This window comes from Populus euphratica, unplaced genomic scaffold (assembly GCF_000495115.2).
Source record: "Populus euphratica unplaced genomic scaffold, PopEup_1.0 scaffold42.1, whole genome shotgun sequence".
In the NCBI taxonomy this organism is placed as follows: domain Eukaryota; kingdom Viridiplantae; phylum Streptophyta; class Magnoliopsida; order Malpighiales; family Salicaceae; genus Populus; species Populus euphratica.
In genome coordinates, this window is record NW_011499903.1 from 964,345 (window position 1) to 987,922 (window position 23,578).

Below are 23,578 nucleotides of genomic sequence, written 5' to 3' on the forward strand. Positions count from 1 at the left end.
AGGTTGCCAGGGTCAAATAATAATATCTCTAAAAAATAAAATTTAAGACTCGAAATCCTAATTTATTGAGAAATAAAAAAATGTAAATAAAAAAGAAGAAGATAAATCTGCCTGAAGAAATGAAAACCGAACAGAACTAATGAAAGGAAACAGGTAAACCCAAACCAATTATCATTAATTACGCTCCTAATTAACTAAATTCCTCCTCTCACATTACGGCAATAAAAGGCAAAACCCATCGTTCCGGTCCCAGCCTCTCCCTCTCCGCATCTGCAGCTACCTACCATGTCGATTTTCTGCTGAATGAAAATAACTGATAATTCAATTCAAGAAAGATAAGAGTGATGATGGGGAGGGAGGGCGCTGGGAACGACACTGTGGAGATTAAGGTACATCCAAAGCGGGAAAACAATGTAGGCTCACCACCACCGTATCAGAACAAATCTGTTTTCAAGAAATGGGTGCCATGGCTTGTCCCCTTATTTGTGGTTACTAACATTGCTGTCTTTATTGCTGTCATGTATGTCAATGATTGCCCCACCAATTCTGGCTCTTGTGTTGCTCCTTCTTTGGGCAGATTCTCCTTTCAGCCTCTCAAAGAAAATCCCCTTCTTGGCCCCTCCTCTTCAACGTGAGCCCCCCCATATTATAAGCGTTATTATTGATCACGATGCTGGCTTGATATTCTTGGGTTTTTATTAAAATCAAGAATGGATTTGTTGGTTTGTTTGTTTATTTCTGCAGTTTGGTGAAGATGGGAGCTCTAGACGTGGTTAGAGTGGTGAATGAGCACCAGAGTTGGCGTCTCATTTCTTGCATATGGCTACATGCTGGAGTCTTCCATGTGGTTGCCAACATGTTGAGCCTCCTCCTAATTGGAATTCGTCTTGAGCAAGAATTTGGGTTCGGTATGTATTCTGCTTCTTTCGTTAATTTTGTTCAAATCATATACCTTTCTGCTTTAGCGGACAAGTTTCTACGAAGATTACAACTTTTTCCAAGGGGCATGTGTTTGAGAATGTGCTTAAGATAATCTCAAATTAATTTTGTATCCTTTTGCATTTAAATGTGGAAACAAATTGCTTGTTTTGATTCTTTCTTGGGGGTGTTGCGGCACAGGAAACATAGAGCATATTGGATTTTCACCCGACTTTTTTGACGAGTTCTGAGCATAATTTTGTGTACTGTACTAAATTTGAATGCTGATAAATATCTTAATCTTGTGCTGTTTCCTGGTTTGAGCTGAGAACTTTTAGAAGGAATTATTGTGGAAATCTTGGGGTTTTATCCATGGAATGTCACTGATGATTCTATGTGTTTACATTGCCAAGAATTCAAAATGAATTATTTATTTTAATTGCTTGATGACTGCAGTCATATGCTAGGAATTCATCAGTTTTAACGGATTCTAATCACAGATGTTCAATAATTGTGCGTGATGAGTTTTATGAAGGATGATAATGTAAAAAGAAATAACAAGCATTGAGAAAGAATGCCTGAGCTAATGAATGGAATTGCTTCACTTCGTTCTTAAGTTAATGCCTGAGCTAATGAATTGAATTGCTTCACCTCGTTCTTAAGTTATACTTTCATCATTCAAAATTATAATTTATTTTTTCAATCACCGTTATTACAGTTCGAATTGGGTTGGTCTATGTCATTTCTGGCTTCGGTGGGAGTTTGTTGTCGGCTTTGTTTATTCAGACAGGTATATCTGTTGGTGCCTCCGGTGCACTGTTTGGTTTACTAGGAGGCATGCTTTCAGAACTGATTACGAACTGGACCATATACGCAAATAAGGTACATTTGATTACCCTGAATAAAACGGCGTTTCCTTGTAAGATTTCAGCTTTGAAGTTTGCTACATATGTGGCCCAATTGTCTTATGCTTGCAGATTTTTGTGTGCAGTCAGCAGCACTGACAACTCTCCTTTGCATCATTGCAATAAATCTAGCAGTTGGACTCCTCCCACATGTGGACAACTATGCTCATATTGGAGGATTTCTCTCTGGCTTTTTTCTGGGCTTTGTGTTCTTAATTCGCCCCCAGTTTAAGTGGATCAACCAAAAAGCATGTCCTCCAGGATACATTGCACCCCCAGCTAAATCTAAACACAAGACGTACCAGTATGTATTGTGGGTTGTATCTCTGATAGTAATCATCATTGGGTAAGTTAATTTTTGCTATTTGGAGTTCGATATTTGCTTGTTGAGCTCTCGTTGGTTGCATCTCTATGATTCACGGAGGTTTTGTATTATAGTCTATGCGCCATATTAGATGAGCGAGACAAATGGTTTGTTTGTTTTGTGTAAAATATTTAATAAATAAAAAATGTTACATGTAAAATATTTTTTAATATTTGGCTTGTAAATAAATTTCCTATAAAATATAAAAATATTTTACAATAATGATATTTTTTAATATTTGGCTTATAAATAAATTTCCTATAAAATATGAAAATTGTGATTAAAATAATTAAATGATATTGTAAGTGTATTAATATTTGTAAAATATTTTACAGAATTTCATAAGTTAAAAATATTTTTTAGTAAATAAACTAAGTTTGAAGTTTGACTGTAAAATATTTTTTATTAGCTAATTTTTCTGTAAAATATGTTATGAAAACAAATATAGAAAAAGAAAAACATTTTGGGAAAATCTGGATAACATTTTCTTGGTAAAATATTTTACTCAGGACAAAAGAGACTGTTAATTTGATAGAAAAGTGATTTGTTTCCTATAATCTGATTATTACCATGCTTGGTCCCCAATCATGTTACAACAAAATGTTGAGACAACTCATTACTAGTTATGTCATTGACCATGCTTAATGGTTCATTTGAGGACATCATCTTGAGAAATTTCATTTTGCCTTCCTATATATACATGGCATCTTTATATGTAGAAGGTTTCTGAACAGGGGTGATGCAATTATTTCAGATTTACTCTTGGGATGGCTGCACTCCTTCGAGGAATTAATGTGAATGATCATTGTTCATGGTGTCATTACTTGAGCTGCGTTCCTACTTCATTATGGAGCTGCAATTCTCGGCAAGTTTATTGTCAGGTAACTATAACCCACACATAGCTGTATGTGTGTGTATCTTTTTGCTCAAGTGGCATTTTAACTCAGACACAAACGGAAGCAAAGGATAACAAAATTTGTTGTAAGTTGAAATTTTTAAAAATTAAGAACAATTTAACTATAAAAAAATATTTAATTTTTATTCATCCAATTCTAGGAGGCTATTACAATCCTTTACATATGAAAAACTATAAAACCCTAGTAATATAAATAAGAAAGATAAAATAGAAAAAATATTTTTCAAATAAGAAAAACTAGGGAAGTATAATAATACAAAATAAAAAAAATTAACTGAAAAAAAATTAAAAATAGCCAAGGAAAACTCCCTCGGTTAAAAGGAATTAGCCCCCAAGTTCATATCTTAGTCAGAAAATATCCTTCACCACAAACATCCTTTTGTGTAAGGATGTTTGAGCTAATCTCTTTGTGCGGGCTAATGCAACAGGGATCAATGTGAGCTACCCAATTGAGGGTACCTGACCACGTGGAGTTATAGATCCTAATTTTCAATTATAGTAATTAATGGAAACAAGACATTAATTCCTGGATATTTTTTTTCTTAAGGATAACCAGATATAAATAAATTGTTATAAGTTAAAACCTTGAAATATTAAGAATACTATAAAGGCATATACAAAATATTTAATTTTTATTCATTGAGTCTTAATTATCAAAAAGTTATTATAGCCATTTATATAAAAAAAACTATAAAACTCTATTAATATGAATAGGAAATGTAAAATACAAAAAATATTACTTCAAATAGTAAAAAACTAGAAAAACATAATAATAAAAAATAAAAAAAAATAAAGATACGGAAAAAAAACTACTAAACAGAAAAGGAAGAAATAAAATAACTGAGGAAAATATTTTATTTTCCTAAAATAGCTCACTGCATCACATTCCACAATGCGTGTTAATGCTCTGGTGTATTGTGCCTTCATCCTTGAACATTGTGCTATTAAATCGTTTGAATATAATTATTATCAGCAACCTGTGTTTAAGCCTTGTACGTGTTTTTCCAGTCGACTCAACTTGGAAATCAACTGAACTTGACGTGCTTGAGCAATGGGAAAAGCAACCTGTATTATTTGTCTGCTGACGTCCTGTCCAAGTTTCAGCAGTTGTGCGCACAGCTTTGCAGTTGATGTGCACCCTGTACACGATAGATTGATCGAACTATGTAGTTTTACAAACTGGTGAATTTATGTGATTCATTTATCCAAATGTAAAGAACACTCATCGATGACCGCCGCATGATGATATAATTTCATTGATTTCTGCATGCTCTGCATGGTTCAAACTTCAGGCTCTCTCTTTATGATTCTTGGGATATTGGCAAGAATAGCAGATCAATTTTATATGAACTAATGAACAGCGTAAACAAAGTATTTCTGTTCCACCATGGCATCCATACTTTTTACATATATAATGATTGGTTTTTCACGTTGTTTTAAACAACAATGCCTGAAACAGAGCTCGTGAAATTCCATTAAAATCTGCATTAGTGATCTGGCTAGCCTCATCCAACAATTATGAATCAAGTGATTAAAAGGGCCTCATTAGGCCCATTTAGAGTCATTAGCCTAAACTACCAGGGCCCTGATAAAGAAGAAAAGGCCCAACATACAAGAACCCCAAGTCCAGAACAACTGAAAGCAAAGCATCCCCTGCAGCTGAGCTGCAAACAATCTCTCTCTCTCTCTCTGCGTCTCTGCTCGTCGAGCTCAGTTGATTTTGAGGTTTTGCAGAAGAAACCTGGTGAGCCCTCTTCATTTAATATTTAACATTTTAATTTTTCCGATATTGAGCAATGAAAATATAGCCAGTCTAGTTTGTAAATCGGGTCCTTTCCGATTGATATATTTCTTGCAATAACAGCGGGTATGCTGGGAGACAGGTGGTTGGGTAATTGATAGCTGTTAGGTTGTCATTAGATGTTGTGATTGTTCATATTCTATTCAGTAGCAGTCTCGACATGTGGGGATTCATCAGCTTTTTAATTTAATCCAAGCGATTATATTGTGTCATGCTTTAATAAATTTCTTCTTCTTGGAAACTGTCGTGAGCGAAAGCATTGTTAGAAGATATCATAAACTATAAAAAGCTTTGGGGTAATCATTGGTTTCTATGCTTTATATTTTATGTTTTCAAAGAATTAGCAGCAAGCACTCTGTACGAGTTTTCTTCATCTCTTTTGAAAAAGTATTTTATTAAGGAAGAAGAACTAGAATATATTTCTATATATCTGTTAAGACGACACCTTTAAAGACCTGTGAGGAGGAACACACCAGAGGGAAGCCAGGAAAACTTTCCTATTCCAAAATTTTAGAATTTCTCTAACTCTGTATGCATTAGGTCACTGAATTTTTGCACTGCCATAGCACTTTGCCTTAAGAGTTCCCATAGCCCACAAGAGAAGCACCCCAAGCTGTAAGAACTCTCCTTTTCTGATGTTATAGAGCCATCCATGTGTTGAAATTGCTAATTTCTAATCCGCTAATAAGCTAGAGACTTTATTCTGCTCATCTATGACTTGTTGAATAACCATTTCATTAATCCAAAACATTTCTTTCCCTCCTCCAATCCCGTGCTAGATTAGGAGCAAGAATCATGATATCATTATGCATAAAAATAGCATGGCTGCATTTCCTTTGCAATTTATGTTTTTATGCCACACTGCAATAATAATATAAGGGATTGGCCTCCATTGGATGGCTGTAAGAGATTGCAATACATCACAAAACCTGGTTGCTAATGTTACTGAAAACCTGACGTGAAATTAGAAGCTTTGGGTTTAGCCTATTTTCAGTGTTAAATGATCGTCTCAATCTGACATGACTCCATTTTATTTAAAGGAACATAGGAATCGTGTTGTGTTACAATAAATAGCTCATTCTCTCTTAAGTGCTTTTACATAATTAACCGAACAGGTTTATATTTTGGAGTGACTGATTTATCTGAATACTTAGTTGATGTGATATGAATATGGCCCACTAGTGTGATTTGTCACCCCACTTATATTTATATAAAATAAGCATGCCCCGATTTACCACATTTTGGGGTAACCTAGATTCTACCAACTATGTGGGATGACAATATAAATGTGGGATATACCATCTAATGTGGTAGATGGTGAAAAGCTAGAATGTGATAGAAATGTCTTGAGCTCGAGTCATTTTCTTTGCAGAGCAAGATCTAAGGTTATGCGCATATCAGATGAGATACAAGAAAGAAATGAGTTCACCAATTGTGTAAAATGTGCTCAATTCGGTGAGAATCTAGAATGTAACAGGGATGTCTTGAGTTGAAGTCATTTTTTCAAGTACTTTAGACTTTTTAAGGTTTGCCAGGATCTACACTTGATCAGTGCTATGTATCATACAAGGATACAACATGGATGGTATGGAAGATGAGCTTCCTCATTTGGTTAGAAGCTAAAATGTGATAGGCATGTCTTGAGTTGAAGTCAATTTTTTTTTCTCAAATACTTTATACTTTTTAAGGTTTGTCAGGATCTATACTTGTTTAGTACTATGTATCATATAGGGCTTCAATGGATGGTATGGAAGATGAGCTTCCACCTAGCTTTGTGTCAAAAATTGACAACGATAACAGCTACAAAGTAGAAATTGAGAGAGTTTCATCCTCACTAGCTCAGATGAATGCAGAAGATTCAATTTTGATTCTTGGTTGTGAATGGAAGGAAGATCTTACAAAAAAAAATAAAAAATGAATGTAGTTAATGCAGGTAAAGAGGAGATAAAACCTGCCATTGAAGAGGTGAATAATGAAGAGGATGAGGATGGATTGATGAATGAAGAAATCATTGAAAATGAGGCAAAAGATAAGGTAAAGGAGCTTATTGAATAAGATAGTCTAGTTGTTGGAGTTGAAAATGAGAGAATATTTGAAGGATGGAATTGATAATAGAGAGAAAGCAAAAGGTGAAGGATAAACAACTCATGATGGCAAATCCTAGGAAAGAAGTAGATACCTTAAGGGAAAAGGGGAAAGGGGGGAAAAGGAAGAAGGTAGTTTCAAGGGTTGGGAATGCAAGGATTGCCAATAGTACAAATGACGAATAAACTTCAAGTAAAATGATGAAAAAGAAGAATGAGATTATGAGGATGATATTTATGTGTAGCTCCAAAACAAAATAGGATTGCTATCATTGCAAGCTTTTTGGATTGCCTGTGGGCAAAAGAGATATTTTATTAAGTATTTTCAAAGGAATGGAGCTATTCCTTGTTTGATTTTGATTAGAGGTTGATGTATGGTATTCGTAAAGCCACATGGCTTGAAGGTTATAACATTGAGTTGAAGGCTTTGAACTTGGCATTCCATTCTAAGGTTAGTATTTGAACTCAGTGTTTTTTTTACTATATTTCAATCCATCATGGTTTATTCAAAAACAGTGTTAGGTCTAGATTTGTATTGCTTTCTAAACAAAGCATGAGTTTCCTTAAGAACAACTAATTTGCTTTCAGTTGAAAGTGTGTTTCTTGATTTGTGATTGGGGTTGATTAAGATGCACTTGTTGTGAAAATTGAGAATAATGTGTTTTTGAGGGTTGTCTTTGTCGATATTAGGGTTAGGTATAATCGATAAATATGTTACGGTTAGCTTCAACTATATATATATATGTATGCATGTATGCATGCATGCATGCATGCATGTATATTGTAAAAAAATGGCAAAGCAAAGATATGGAAAGTTTGCGGGTTTTTTTTCCAAAATAGCATAGTCAGCAAAAGTATTTTGGGAACTAGCATTGCAAGAGAAAAAAATGGGGAAACAACACATTTTCTTGATTGCATCACTCCCGGTGGCACAACAAAAAAATTCCCTAGTTGCACCAGTCCTACTGGTGCTAACAATTGATCTATTTTTAACAACCCCTTCCTCCCTGTCTCCACCGTGAACTTTCCTCACCTCTTGGCCTCCTTATCTCTTTGCCTCCTTTCACCACAAAAACTAGCAACCCCCTTCTCCTTCACTTACCACCACCACTACATTCGCCACCCCCTTCAATAATTTAAGGTTAGCACTCCATCTCCCACTCTTAATTTTATGAATTTTATTGTGATTTGGTTATTTTGTTAGGGTGAGGGGTTATTTTGTTATTTTAGGGTTTAGGTGAACTTGGATCAATTAAGTTTAAATTATATTAATTAGGTATAATTTCATCAATTGAGTTGATAAATTACTTCAATCAGGCAGGAATTTAATAATTAGAGTTTTGGTCAATTTAGATGAATTAGGTATAAATGATGTTGATTATGTAAAAATTACATAAATTACTTCAATTAGGAATAAATTTCATGAATTAGGGTTTTGTTGATTGAGTGTTTATTTAATTAGGGTAGAGTTTAGTTGAATTTAGACCATTTAGATATAACTAATGTTAATTATGTATAAATTACATCAATTGAATTGATAAATTTCTTCCATTAGGCATAAATTTCGTGAAATAGGCTTTTGTTGAATTTAGATCAATTAGGTTTGAATTTGATGAGAATACGTGACTATTAATAAGAATTTGTGTTAATTGATGAATTTGTTGAGAATTTGATCAGTTATGTTAACTAGGGTTTATATGATTTGTGAGAATGTATGTGATGCGGAACAACAAACAAAAGAATTAAAATCGGGAAAAGAAAGAAGCTTTTAGAGGAGAAGTTGAGAAGAGAAAGCAAAGAAGAAGAAGAAAGGGGATTGGAGGTATGCAAAATCTGCAAATTTTCATTAATCATCAAAAACTAACTCTCACAATGACAAGAGAGCATATAAATAGTAAATTCTAAAACATCCAACTAATGGGCTCGGCCCAAACTGTTTAACATAAATAATAAGATAACAATGAACAGGCCCAAATAGGCTAAATAAATAAAATAACAATGCAATAGGCCCAAATGGGCTTAGTCTCCCAACCACAGCGTGACAGGCTGGGCCATCCTACGCCGTCTTCGTCCATATACTCGTATAGTTTGTGGTGTGGGTCTGGTGTCCCCATCAACTCTCCCGGGGTTAGAGAAACTCGACCCTGTCGAGTGTAGTACTGGCCGACTCTGATAGTATTCCCAAAGATCTGGATCAAGCTGCTGTAAAGTATCTCTAGTAATCCAAGTGCAATCTGAGTCAGGTCGACCCACCCAACGCACTAGAAACCGTTGAACCTCACCATTCCTGTTAAAAACAACTTGTTCATCCAGAATAGCATCAATATTATCCTTTTGTGCTGATGTCAAGGTGAAAGGGATAGAAGTTTCAATAGGATCATCAGAAGAGGAGTTAAGTGGTATCTCAAATGGATCATCTGGAATAGGAAGTGGTTTGTGGTATGCAACTAGATCCTCAATATTAAATGTAGAGCTAATGCCAAAATCATGTGGTAAATCAAGAACATAAGCGTTTGGACCTACCCGTTGTAGCACTTTGAAAGGTCCGGCACTACGTGCATGTAATTTTCGATTAGCTCCCGAAGGAAACCGCTCGGGTCTAATCCGTATCATAACATAATCTCCCACTTGAAACTCATTATGTCGTCTATGTAAATCAGCTTGAAGTTTATATTGCACATTACTTGCTTGAATCTGTTTAGTGATCTCAATATGCAAATCCTGAATTCTACGTGCAAAAGACTCGGCTGACTCAGACACTCTAGCATGAAGGGACATGGGAAGAAGGTCTAAAGGTTTCCTAGGCTTGTAACCATGTACAACTTCGAAAGGACTCATGCCTATTGACCTATTGATAGAGCTATTATAGGCAAATTGGGCCGTAGGAAGAATTAGATCCCAATTCCGATTATGATCACTTACTAGACACCTCAAAAGGTTGCCCAAACTCCTGTTAACCACCTCAGTTTGACCATCAGTTTGGGGGTGGTAAGCAGTAGAAAACTTCAATTTGGTTCCCACCATATGCCAAAGGGTTTTCCAGAAATAACTTGTGAATCTAACATCCCTATCCGAAACTATGGTTTGAGGAAGACCATACAACTTGACAATCTCATCAAAATAGAGTTTTGCAACTTTGGAAGCATCTGTGGTTTTAGTACAAGGAATAAAATGGGCCATCTTAGAGAAGCGGTCGACAACCACAAAAATAGAATCATGTTTCTTTGTAGTACGTGGAAGCCCAAGCACAAAATCCATGCTCACATCTTGCCAAGGGCAAGTAGGAACGGGCAGTGGGGTGTAAAGACCAGTATTTTGTTTTTTATGTTTAGCTAGTTGGCAAGTTCGGCATTGACCTACCAATTTAGCGACATCTCTTTTCAAACTAGACCAAAAAAACTGGCGTTCCACTTCTTCGATGGTTTTATTCCTTCCAAAATGTCCTGAGAGACCTCCAGCATGAATCTCCCATATCAAAAAATCACGCACAGATGTTTTTGGGATACAAAGCTTATTATCCCGAAATAAGTATCCATCTTGGAGGTGATAACCATTTAAAACACGGTGATTCTCATCCTTCAATGTCAAGTATATTTCTCCAAATTCTGAGCAAGATTCATACTCCTCTTTAAGTCTCTCAAATCCTGTGATTTCAACACTCATTACAGATAACAGCGTTACCCGACGACTCAAAGCATCTGCAGCTTTATTCTCTATTCCAGATTTATGTTTCAAAACAAATGAGTATGCTTGCAAATATTCAACCCAATGACCATGCCTATGATTAAGCTTCTTTTGGGAGTTAAGATAGCGGAGGGCTTCATGGTCAGAGTAAAGAACAAATTCCTGTGGTAACAAGTAATGACGCCAATAACGCAAGGCCTGAACCACCGCATAAAACTCTTTATCATAAGTTGAGTACTTTTGTTTGGCCTCATTAAGTTTCTCACTAAAATAGGCCACAGGGTGACGTTCTTGACTAAGTACTCCACCTATACCGACTCCCGAAGCATCACATTCTACTTCAAAGACTTTAGTAAAATCAGGTAGCCGCATTACTGGAGCCTCCGTCATTTTCTTCTTAACCTCCTCAAATGCCATATTAGCTCCTTTACTCCACCTAAACTCACCTTGTTTCAAACAATCTGTAATAGGCGACATGATGGTGCTAAATCCCTTAATAAAACGACGATAGAAAGTCGCAAGCCCATGAAAACTACGAACCTCATGAATAGTCTTAGGTTCAGGCCAATCTACTATCGCTTGGACTTTCTGGGGGTCAGCAGAGACTCCGTTCCGTGACACTATAAACCCTAAAAAGACCACTTGATCTGTAAAGAAGGAACACTTTTTGACATTTGCAAACAAACTTGCCTTTCTTAGAGTGGTACAAACTTGAATAAGATGATCAAAATGCTCTTTCTTGGTTTTGCTATAAATAAGAATATCATCAAAGTATACCACCAAGAATTTTCCCATAAATGGTCGAAGCACTTGTGTCATTACTCTCATAAAAGTGCTTGGTGCATTGGAAAGGCCAAAAGGCATGACTAACCATTCATATAAACCATCCTTAGTCTTAAATGCTGTTTTCCACTCATCTCCCGGACGGATCCTAATCTGATGATATCCACTCTTCAAGTCAATCTTAGAGAAGATCTGGGCTCCTGCCATCATATCTAGCATGTCATCCAATCGAGGAATTGGAAAACGATACTTGATTGAAATCCTATTAATGGCTCGACTATCAACACACATTCTCCATGATCCATCTTTCTTGGGTGTTAACAGTGCAGGTACTGCACAAGGGCTCAAACTCTCTCGTATAAATCCCTTTTGTAACAACTCACATACTTGCCTTTGCAATTCAGCATGTTCACTCGGGTTCATCCTATAATGAGGCAAGTTTGGTAATGTAGCTCCAGGGACAAAATCTATGGCATGTTGAACATCACGCATAGGGGGTAAAACATCAGGTAGTTCAGAAGGGAAAACATCTAGAAATTCTCTCAACACTTCTCTTACTTCTTCGGGTGGCTCCTCTAAAAAGTCTTCTACAATCTCCTTAGCCACTACAGCAAACACAACAGACTCTTTACAAATCTCCTTATCAAACTCCTTAGGACTTATTATGTTAAGCCCTCCATCTTTCACTTTATTCTTCTTCTGACCATTATCATTAGACCTCGGGGGTAATCCAATAAGTTGGATTTTTTTACCTTGAAAAGTGAATGAACAAGAATTTGATCGTCCAAAGATTGTAACGTCCAAATCATATAACCAAGGCCTACCCAAAATGACGTGTCCTACATCCATAGGAATGACATCACACCAAATTTCATCATGATAGTCAAAAATCTTAATGGAAAAAGACATCTCTCTTTGACCGCTATAGATGTATCATTAACCCAAGATACATTATAAGGTTTAGGATGTGGAACAGACTTTAAGCCTAAGCGGGATACACTACCCGAGGAAACTGCATTGATGCAACTACCACTGTCTATGATGATTTTACACCCTTTATCTCCACATTTAATGTAAGTGTAAAAAATAGCAGTCCTTCTCCAATCCTCAGTTCCTTTAGGTTGTGTTAAAGCACATCTAACCACACCTAACCTAGTAGTCTTGATTTGAGTGGATATAGACCTAACACATCCTAGCAAGTTAGACTCATTATCATCATCATTTAGATCTTGAAAATCATCGGGATTGGGTTCATATACCTTATCATCACAATTACCTTCTTCATTCATACCCTCTTGCTCCTTGATGAACAAAGCCTTATTAGGGCAGCTAGAGGAGATATGACCAAAACCCTGACACTTAAAACACTGAATTCTTGAAGTTTTAGGTGCTTCATGAAAAATACCTTTACCCTTATCTTCTCTAGGTATCTGGGAAATCAAAGGATTGGGTTTACGAGGTGGGGCACCTAATATGGAGTGATTACTACTAGGTTGAGATCTAGAAGGGGTATTACGAGTGTCCTGCCGTCTTGTCCACTGGCTTTTTGTGACCAAGTCATAATTTTGTACTAGGGTATAAGCTTCATCAAGGGTGGAAACACCCCTAAGCACAATCTCTCTTTTAAGGTCATCGTTCAAGCCTTTTCGAAATCTACTTAGGGTCATCACTTCATCCTCCCTAACTGCACATCTCATCCTATACTCATCAAATTGTGCCACATATTCATTAGCAGACCTGCCTCCTTGCCTCAAGTTATTCCACTGGTCCAAAAGATTTCCTCTATAAGAGCGGGGCAAGTACTTTTCTTCTAGCTTAGTCTTCATTTCAACCCAATCAGTAATAGGGGGTTGACCTCTCCTAATCAAAGACTCTTCTACACTTTCCCAATAGAGCTGAGCGGTTCCACTAAGTTTCATCTTTGCAAATCTTACCCTTCTATTCTCAGATAGATTATACCAGCCAAAGAATTGATCCATGTCACGGATCCATCTATCAAAAATCCACGGGTCAAGTTGACCCTCAAAAGTTGGGGCTTCTACCTTGATATGCCTCATGACTCGCTCGTCAGGGTCATCATAATCATGATGGCCCTGATTGCGATTGTATTGACGGTTCCTAGGATGAACTGGTCTTTGACGGTAATCATTGGAACGCTCACTATCATGAGGGTCATCAAAGTCATTGTGACCTTGTTGTTGATTATGATGGCGGTTCCTATGGGGAACTGGTCTTTGAGGATTCCTATGGTTGTCACTAGAATGCTCGCTCTCACTAGACTGTCTTATTTGAAAAGTTTCTATGGACTCCATCCTCCCAGAAAGGTTGTTCATTTGATTGGACATGTTGCTCATTTCTGTTCGCATAAGTTGTAATTGTTCTTGAATATCTCTAAGAACATTACTAGAATTCGGGTCCATGGTAGCTATGACCTCTAGATTGTGTACTAGACGACCACTACGTAATTGCATGCAAAAACTAATCTTGAGATTGAGATCACCAAATAACTTTTGCAAGTAAAACACAAAATAAAAATATAGCTAAATAATAATAATACTAATAATAATTTTTTTTTTTTTTAATTTTTTTAATTTTTTTTTTTATCTTGGAGACTAAGTAATAACAAATTAAACCAGGAAAATATGCAAGTAAATAATGTCAGTCCTCTTAAATGCACACAAGTGATCCAAACACAATGTTTTAGTTTCCCACTAATTTAACCAAGCTCCACAATTAATTAAGAGGATCAGATCTTCGATGCTAAATAGGCTCCAAATTAAGGTAATTGAATGTAGAGGCGAGCTATGTAATTTGGTTATGGGCAAGCACAAAATATAATATTAATGCTAAATACTAGTTAACAAGTGTAAAAACATACCAGGAATGATGATTTTCAATGGATAAAATTTCTGACCGTATGATATGGTAGTGAAGGATTACGTGGCAGCTGACATGGCAAGGTATGCTGATGAGGCCGATGACGTGGCGACGTGCTGACGTGGCACGGTCTGATGACGTGGCGGTGCGCTGGCGTGGCAGGAGCTGCTGACGTGGCTAGGTTAATTATTTCTCCCTAACACTCCTTCTACTGCTTTGTCGAGTTTCCTTCGTTATTGTTGCTGGCGGCGCGACGTGATTGTTGAAGGCGAGGATAGTTGGAACCTGTTGAGAGTGGTGGTTGTCGTCGGTCGGTCCTGCTGCTCTGCTTGTGGCTGACGGTTGAAGGCGACGACACGGGGAAGCGGTGGCAGATGGAGATCTGTTGATGCCACGGAGAGGACAACACTGATTAAGGTGCTGCCACCGACGAGGATTTACTACTGTTAGCGTAGGAGACCTGTTGTGGCAGTGGCGGCGCTGTTGATCTTAGTGGTTGTAGGTGGTGTCGCTGCTGGACGGGGCCTGTTGATCCGGTGTCGTTGTTGAAGGTGCTGCTGGTGGAGGCGTGGCTGATGGCGCTGATGGGTTGTAACGCTAATTTGGAACTGAAAACATGGAGCTGCTGTTAACCCAAAACAATGTTGGGTGTGATGGATTATGTGGGTAGCGGCGTCCGATTTGATGATGGAGACGATGAACAGTGATTTTGAACAGTGAATAGTGAACAGTGAACAGTAGGGTTTTCAACAGGGAACGTTTTTTTTTTTTCCGGATCAAACCGAATTTAGGGTTTAATATAAAAGTTATAGACCGTTTAATTGTAAGAACAATTAAAAGCCTTGCTCTGATACCAAATTTGATGCGGAACAACAAACAAAAGAATTAAAATCGGGAAAAGAAAGAAGCTTTTAGAGGAGAAGTTGAGAAGAGAAAGCAAAGAAGAAGAAGAAAGGGGATTGGAGGTATGCAAAATCTGCAAATTTTCATTAATCATCAAAAACTAACTCTCACAATGACAAGAGAGCATATAAATAGTAAATTCTAAAACATCCAACTAATGGGCTCGGCCCAAACTGTTTAACATAAATAATAAGATAACAATGAACAGGCCCAAATAGGCTAAATAAATAAAATAACAATGCAATAGGCCCAAATGGGCTTAGTCTCCCAACCACAGCGTGACAGGCTGGGCCATCCTACGCCGTCTTCGTCCATATACTCGTATAGTTTGTGGTGTGGGTCTGGTGTCCCCATCAGTATGTTAATGAGTAATTTTTTCAAAATTTGACTAACTATCTAATTTTTTTGTAATTGATAAATTTTGGTGATGAATTTGTGAGAATTGTTGAATTTTGTTATATTTTGTTATTTTTATCAGACTTTTCTCCTTCCCTCACATCTCTCTTTCTCAGATCATTAAAACCCTAAGAAAAACTTGAGCTCACTGCAGTGGAGGCCCAACAGTGTCTCATGATGGTCCCACAGAAACATTGAAGAGAATAATCACGGAATTGGAGAAAACGAGGTCAAAGAAGAACTCTAAAAAAAGGGACGGCATTTTTGTCCAGGTTCCAGAATCCATGTCATTTTCTTGACACTGCAACTTTGCCCATGATTCTCACTGTTGTTGGAACTGCACTCTTTGCAAGGCTACTCATGATGGTATGTCGTGACATTCCAATCTTGATTGGTTTTGGATTTTATTGATTTCTGAATTAAATGGATTGATTTTATTTTTGGAAATTGAACTCAAGTATGATGATTAGCAAGAAATGATGGAAGCACATAATTAAGAATTCCCCAGTTGGTCAAGGCAAAATTAGGATGCTTACTTGCGAGGAATGGGAGGAGTTTAGAGAAGTGAGGTCTAGGACTCCTTTTGAATCCAAGCTTGCTCGTTCTAATGCACACATAAGAACCGAAGAACCAGTGCACATGGTGAGGCTTCCTGTTCTTTTCATTACTACATTTTGTAGTTTGGCTGATAAACACATATCCATCACGGGAATGATTGTAAAGTAGCAAGTGCATTTGCTCACATTTAACCCTTTAACAAGGGAATCTATAACACATGGTTATCACATGAATGTTATTTGTCACCCACTTTCTAGTTAATGGATGGCTGTGATGTTGCATCTGCTGGATTTTTTTGTCCTTGATACCACAAACAGCAATGCAGCTTAATAAGAGGATGTCCAGTATGCAGGGGTAGGAGGATGCTTGCTTATGCTACAAAGCTTATTTTCATGTATCTTACTGTAATCAACTTGCATCCTCTAAATTTTTTTTTTTACCTTTTAGTATGTTAAAGTAAAGATTTCCATAGACTATGTCATCATCAATCATATGTGGTTTTCAAAATACAGGGGACATATGTTGCTCAGAGGTTGCCGAGATGATATATCAGGGGAGACTGCACTTTCTAGGTTGTGAATGTGGTGATGCCAACTGTAGTTATAACTCATGAAAGTATACCATGTTTTGGTTTATTTGGACATCCAGTTGCACATCTTTGTACATTTTTGCTTAATTATTGCATCCTTTTCCTTCAGGTGTTAGGAAACAATCAATTGATAATGAATTTTATCCTGGAAATGCTTTCTCAGTGAATGTCATGTTGAAATTGCATGATGGTTTGCTATTTCAAAATTTGATTCTTTTTGTTTGTCAAGTCACTCCCAATCTAAGTTCATGTTGTGGTGGACACGATGCTCAACAGACACAATCTAGTTGCTGGCTTGCTTAACACCTAGTAATGCCATTCTCCGTTGTTTTTAACAAATGTGGACACGATGCTCAACAGACACAATCTAGTTGCTGGCTTGCTTAACACCTAGTAATGTCATTCTCCGTTGTTTTTAACAAATGTGTGTGATAAGGTTCTCTAAAGGGGGAAAAAAAAAAAAAAAGAAGAAAAAGAAATAGAAATGCCTTGCCTCATTCATCCTTTTGGGTTATGCAAGGACCTGTAGGGTCCTCTTCTAGCTTTTCGAGAATGGTAGCCTGGGTAATTGAAAATTCTTTACCCCGAGCATTGGGAATTATTAGTTGCATATGCCTTGATTTTAATGTTGCTGCAAGTTGCTATTTATCAGCAGAAAGCCAGATTGATTTAAGGTGCCTACAGTTGCCATTAACATTGAACTGTAAAGAACATCATTAACGTAACTATTGCTTGTTACACTAGATGTGAGAATATCCTACCGTGATAGTTGATGGTTTTGATTACTTTTTATGACTTGTTTTGAAGTTTCTCTGTTTCAGAGGAGTCTTCGTAGTCTGTGTTGTTACCCTCTCTTTGTTCATGCATACCAAGCTGAAAATTGTGGTTTCTGCGTTCATACGACAATCAGTTTAGTAAATTGTTATAATCTTGTTAATCTGATGATTTGAGAATTGGGAAATGCTTTTCACTTTCCTCTGTCCATTTATCTGAACAGTTCTCATCTGTTTAGCGAAATAACAAACAAAATGTGTCTCTTCCAAGGTACTTCCATGTGAACACTAATTGTCATGTTCACTCGTTATATGCAGGAAGACTCGAAGGGTTGTACAATAGATAGATGTGCTCAACCGTCAATTACACGAAACACCCTCCTCACGCCTCGTCTATTACTGTGACAATTACGTTGCCCAGTATATATGCAGGTGTGCTAACGCTGCTGGAGGGCAAAGTGCAAATAAAATTGTATGCCATCTTTCAGTAAACATGTAACATTACTTGCTGGAAGCATCACATGTTATAGTTACAGTACAATTACAAAATAAACAAAAACAATAAAGGTTTTTGTTCATCTCACTGTGGCGCCTTACTTGGGTACGTTGTGGAGCGCTGCAACGCGCACCTAGTCAGCTCCCTTTTTTTCTTGTTTTCTTGATCCCTGAAATATTGTTCAGCCATGGTTCCTGAACCCTTTTATGTGTTTATGATATTCGTTTTAATGCTCAGTGTTGCGAAAAAGGGTTTAATTTTATCGATTAAAAGAATCGAAATAACAAAGATTATAATTTGGTCGCTCCCAAATCTGAAAAGAGAAAAAATTCCTTTGTTAAAAAAGAGAGGATAGAGAACCAAAACTTTATATCTTGTTTATGCTTTCCAATCAAAAATTTGAAGCGTCCAACAAATTGGGAAGTTACACCTGCGAAACATTTCCATCGGAAGCTAAAGTTGCTCCAAATTGGTGTTTGATACATCATCACCCGGGTGTTTCTCGTATATAGCTGGCACATTATGCATTCTTTCAAGGACTATTTGCTTGCTCCTCACTCTTCCTCTAAGAGCATCAAATGTCCTATGCTCATTTTCCATTATTCTTTCGTTTTTCCTAAGGCCCCAGCATCTCATTTTGCTTGGAATCAAATTCAGCGCCATGAATGGGAACAGGGTATGAAGTACTCAATGACAATCGGAGCTTTTTTTATTTACATTTTTGAACATGCCATTGGAGCCGCTAACTTTTCTTTGCTAAGTTCAAACTGAAATTTGGAAAAGATGGATGAAGACGAGGAAGCAAATTATAGCTCTTTTTTTAGGTTTTCAAATGTGGCAACGAGGATTGGTTGCACGTCTTTGACAAGAGCATTGTGATTGTGTCTTTTGCGATGGGAAATCCATGAAATACCAAATTAAGTCCTGTCTTGGCCACCAATTCTCAAACAATCACAAATGAGGCCAAGGAATAGGTTTTATTCTGTTAGGAAAGGCGATTTCTTGCATCTTTTCATGTATGGATCCTAGAGGCTACAAGGAAAGGGATGGCAATAGATAAAAAGGCTGTTGGGATTTTATTGCGTTGCACTTGAAGACCAGAGAAAAGGTCAATAAAAATGTGGGTAGGGCTATAATTCAGTGGGTGGGTGGAGTAATAAATTATTATTCGTAAATCATAAAGTTTTCCTAAGGAAGAGGGCATGTGGACGATGATGCAAATGATGGAGGGTTGGACGGACCATAATATAGAGTCTTTTGCATGCATGTGGTTGGTGGCTCTCTCATTAAGGCAATCGATTGCTTTTTACAGCACCATCTCTCCTCTGCCGTGAATCCTTTCATCCCCATTTTCTTGTCGGGGCTTGGAAGATCTTGCTCTTTCGAACATCATGATAGGTAGTTATGTTGGTTGCTGGTGTCTTGTTCCTTTTTTTTTTTTGAATTTAAATTGATTGATAAAGCCATAATGAATGATTTAAAGTGATTGATAAAGCCATAATGAATGTTGTTCTTATTTTTTAAAAAAAAAATCAATTCTATTCCTGTTAATTTTTCAAGTTGATTGGTTTTGATTTCATCAACACCGATTTATTTTTAATATAAAACTCAATTAAAATTAATTCTAAAAAATTATTAAGTTAATCAGAATTAATAATATTATTTGTAAAGCTGCTAAAGGAAAATAGTGTTTTATGGAATAAAGGGGTAAAATTACACAGGAGATTATCCTGAGGAAAAGCAATTCAAAAGTCAAGCACTTTCGCGCTTGGCAACTCAAAATAAAATCTCCAAGTGCTTTAAGATTTTGTATGCTCTAGGTCACTCGATTACTCTCAAAGTTGGAAATCTTATCCTCTTAGAATTTTAGACGACAGGAAATTTAATTTTTTTATTTACTTTAATATATCCATCTTCTATATTAAATTGAAAATCACATCATCTTCTAATAATAACATAAATACTTTATGTAAAATGTATATATGTATTTGTTAGGAAATACTATGTTATTAAGTGTATTATTATATTTGATAATTATAATTTGACAGAGGTTAATTTACAATTAATTTTTTTTAATATTTTAGTTTTAAATGCAAGCAACATATGTGCTAATATTAAAAAAAGAAGAAGCACCATGGGGGCTTCGGAAAAGAATAGATTAGTACTGGTGTAGAGGTGGTGCTAGCGGTACAAGGGAACAAATAAAGTCGAGGCATAATGGCATTTTCCGCCTGCTTCACAAACGCAAAACTTTTTCAACATGGAGATTGAGTAAAGCTGAAACCAATTTTCCCAAGCACGCAGAGTTTCATTGCATCAGAATGCATGATTTGGTTGGTCCCAGGAAATCAACTAACAACGTGATAAAGACTAGGGCATATTATGTTGGGCAAAGGTTCTTTCTTGATCATCATCGCATGCAAGCTAATGTGAGTACACTTGTTTGCAGAGAGCATTATTGTTTCTATTTGCAATTATTGGCCTGGGTTCTAATTTTCAACACTTTAATCTTCAGTCAGGAAAAATACTGACATGCAAAATGCCTCCCTCTCCCTCGCAAACGCTCCAGATCTGAGAAAGTCCACTGCAAGGCGGGGGCGGCGATGTTCTCCATCCGGAACATTTGATTTCGACGATCATCTGAACATAATTAAACAAAGATAACACGATGAGATATCATAATTAAGATATCGGAATTAATATACCCAAATAATATGAAATTGTTGGGATATCAGACTTCACTAACAACAATCAAATTCAAGATGATATATCATGTGGTATTGGAAAGAATAAGATTTAAAGGATACAAATACCTATTGAATTATTGAGATAAGAGATTTAAAATCTTTTTATTTCTTATAAATTTATATATATTTTAGAGTATTAATTATTATAAAATAGAAGAATAAGTATTATTTGTTCTTGAAATTTAAGATTTTTTAAAATTATTTATTGTCTATCCAATAAAAATTATTGACTTTAAGTTTTTCATTTTTACAATTACTTAGAGTTTTACCTTTAATTTATTATTTCTTAAGCTAAGAAGAAAATAACTAATTACCTAAACAACCTTATCAAACACTACCCACAATCTAAACAATCTATTCCATAAATATTCTGGGTTTTGAGAAATAATCAACTGTGTACATACATGACCTCTATCTCCAGCTACTTACTATTTTCTGATCGAAATCAATATACAATAGAAAATGGAATCTTTCAGCCATTGTGTAGCGTGAATGGTTTCCAGATTTATAGCCTGCCTGATAGTGAAGAGCAGCTCAGCAGCTGAGTAGAGTAGCCTGTGCTCTTATAGTCTTCATCAATCATTTTATCTCCCGTGTGGACCCTTTCACGATCTCCCGAATAAAAAATGAAACCCTAAGTGTCTCACCAAATCAAATCCCCTTGGTTCGAAGGAAATGATTTCTCATTTGAAATTTGACCAACATTGTTTTCCGTGGCCTCGAGCTGTCTACGCCACATTAATTATTGGCCAGTAAGGAAAGATAAAATAAAATTATACTGCTCTTGAAATCTACCAAAGCTTTGGATTTGAGCCTGCAGAGCCTGGTAATCCCATGGGCCATGCCATGTTGTTTTTGACCAGAGAACGCAGAACACAATACAGCAGTCAAAAATAATTTATATTTTCTATGTAGATTTCTGAAGGAAACAATGGTGTCTATAAACTAAATTTTTTATTAGTATGCTTTTTTTTATAGGATAAAATATATAAACACAGCTTTGAATAGGCAGTAACTGATTACGCAGTGTTTCGAATAGATAACAACCTTATTTTAAAAAAATATAGCAATTTTATATAAGATTTGATATAATTTTTATAATTAATCAGATTTACATAATTACTGTATATATAAGATTTAATCTGAATAGACAATAATCAGATTATAAAATAATATTTCATCTAGTTCTTTTAATTAATCATATTATAGAATCACAACTCATTATGTTAATATATTCTCTCAAGTTAGAGCATAGATATCAGTTATATTTAACTTGATAATTACTTTTTAAAATGTTAACCCTGAAACAACCATGGTAAGAATATCAGCTAACTAATACGTTGATTGGATAAATGGAAATTGTATGAGTTTTTGATCTAATTTTTCTTTGATGAAGTGATGGTAAATTTCAATATGTTTTGTGCAATTATGTTGGACAGAATTATACGAAATGAAAATGGCCGCCTTTTTATCATAGTGTAAAGTCATCGGGTTCGTACAGTGAATCCCTAACTCTGTTAGGACCCTTTAAATCCATAATAATTCTCATACCTTATGAGTCATACCTCAAAATTCTCCCTCTGCACTCGATTTGGCTATAACTTTCTGCTTCTTATTGCACCATGTAACCAAATTCTTGTTGACAAAAATGAAGTAGCCTGATATAGATTTTCTGGTTGTTTGATCCCCTACTCAATCAGTATCGGTATATCCCACAATGCTAGAGGCCTCATGTTTTGAGAATAACAAACCTTTTCCTGGAATACCCTTCAAGTATTATAAAATTCTATTCACTGCATGCAAATGTTCTTTACTAGGTGCATGTATAAATTGACTTACAACACTGACAACATAGATTATGTTCGATGTTGTATGTGATATATAAATCAATCGACCAGCCAATCGTTGATAGCAGCCAGTTGGAACTTGATTGGGAAAGACACCGAGCTTATGATTGATGTTTATGGGGGTTGATGCTGATTTGCAAGTAAGCATGCCCATTTTTGTTAGTAGATCAAGCATATCTTTGTGTTGTGACATAAAAGTCTCGTGAGCTAATTTGACGACTTCAATTCCTAAGAAGTATCCGAGTTGCCCAAGGTTTTTCATTTCAAATACAACAGCTAAATGTTCCTGTAACAATGTCATCTCCCCTGGATCATCGTCTGTCAACACCATGTCATTCATATAAACAATGAGGGTCGTTACCTTCCAATTTTAGTGCTTTATAAATAGAGTATGGCTTGAATTACTCTACCCAAACCAAGCTCTAGGGGATTAGATATTAGATATCATAATTAAGATATTTTTGTGTATATCCTTTTGCAACCAACTTAGCTTATATCTGTCAATGCTACCATCGGTTTTAAGTTTCACAGTGAACACCCATCAACATTTGATTGCCTTTTTTCCTTCGGGTAGGGAGACAAGTTTTCAAGTAGAGTTATTTTACAGAGCTTGCATTTCTTCATTTATTGCCTTGGCCAAAGTTAGATCTGTCAAAACTTTCGGCACATTACTAGGAATGAATATATTAGATAATTAATTAACAGTGAGTGCATATGATTTAGACAGCCTATGATTAGAGACATAATTGTCGATTAAATATTGGATATTGACTCTATAATCGAGTTTATACTGTTTCTTTGGGATACTCTTATTTGATCTTTATGAACATCTTAGAGCTACATTAGTAGGATGAACATCTTGGGCATGAGAAATATCAGTAAATACATTTGACTCGTCATATATAGGTTGTAGGAGTATATAAGATTCAACATTCTA

The 23,578-nt window shown here is 36.1% G+C and overlaps 1 protein-coding gene and 1 long non-coding RNA gene across 6 annotated transcripts; one reads left to right on the forward strand and one right to left on the reverse strand.

Annotated features, from left to right (window-relative positions):
• The first annotated feature begins 133 nt into the window (after positions 1-133).
• On the forward strand, positions 134-16,445 carry LOC105133151 (inactive rhomboid protein 1-like). 5 transcript variants are annotated; one of them, XM_011037000.1, is made up of 9 exons: positions 134-631; positions 745-908; positions 1,637-1,800; positions 1,910-2,169; positions 2,942-3,068; positions 4,112-4,847; positions 4,962-8,129; positions 15,748-15,997; positions 16,090-16,434. In XM_011037000.1, exons 1-6 carry the CDS (start codon positions 345-347, stop codon positions 4,232-4,234), a joined length of 1,125 nt encoding a protein of 374 aa, XP_011035302.1. In that variant the 5' UTR covers positions 134-344; the 3' UTR covers positions 4,235-4,847; positions 4,962-8,129; positions 15,748-15,997; positions 16,090-16,434. The 5 variants fall into 5 exon arrangements, with proteins under 5 accessions (XP_011035302.1, XP_011035301.1, XP_011035303.1 ...); XM_011036999.1 differs by having other exon boundaries at positions 4,968-8,129; XM_011037001.1 differs by lacking the exon at positions 4,962-8,129 and having other exon boundaries at positions 16,090-16,445.
• A 270-nt stretch (positions 16,446-16,715) lies between these two features.
• On the reverse strand, positions 16,716-17,198 carry LOC105133150 (uncharacterized). The gene is made up of 2 exons (XR_843735.1): positions 17,119-17,198; positions 16,716-17,034 (listed from the first exon to the last, which is right to left on the reverse strand). It is a non-coding gene; the product is annotated as an uncharacterized LOC105133150 (long non-coding RNA).
• Positions 17,199-23,578: the final 6,380 nt, after the last annotated feature.

What these genes read in the sequence shown, in the direction of transcription:
- LOC105133151 (XM_011037001.1), top strand. Translation starts at nt 345, where the DNA reads ATGATGGGGAGGGAGGGCGCTGGGAACGACACTGTGGAGATTAAGGTA. An exon ending in CTTGGCCCCTCCTCTTCAAC is followed by an intron (nt 632 to 744) that starts GTGAGCCCCCCC and finishes TTATTTCTGCAG; the next exon opens with TTTGGTGAAGATGGGAGCTC. An exon ending in CTGATAGTAATCATCATTGG is followed by an intron (nt 2,170 to 2,941) that starts GTAAGTTAATTT and finishes CAATTATTTCAG; the next exon opens with ATTTACTCTTGGGATGGCTG.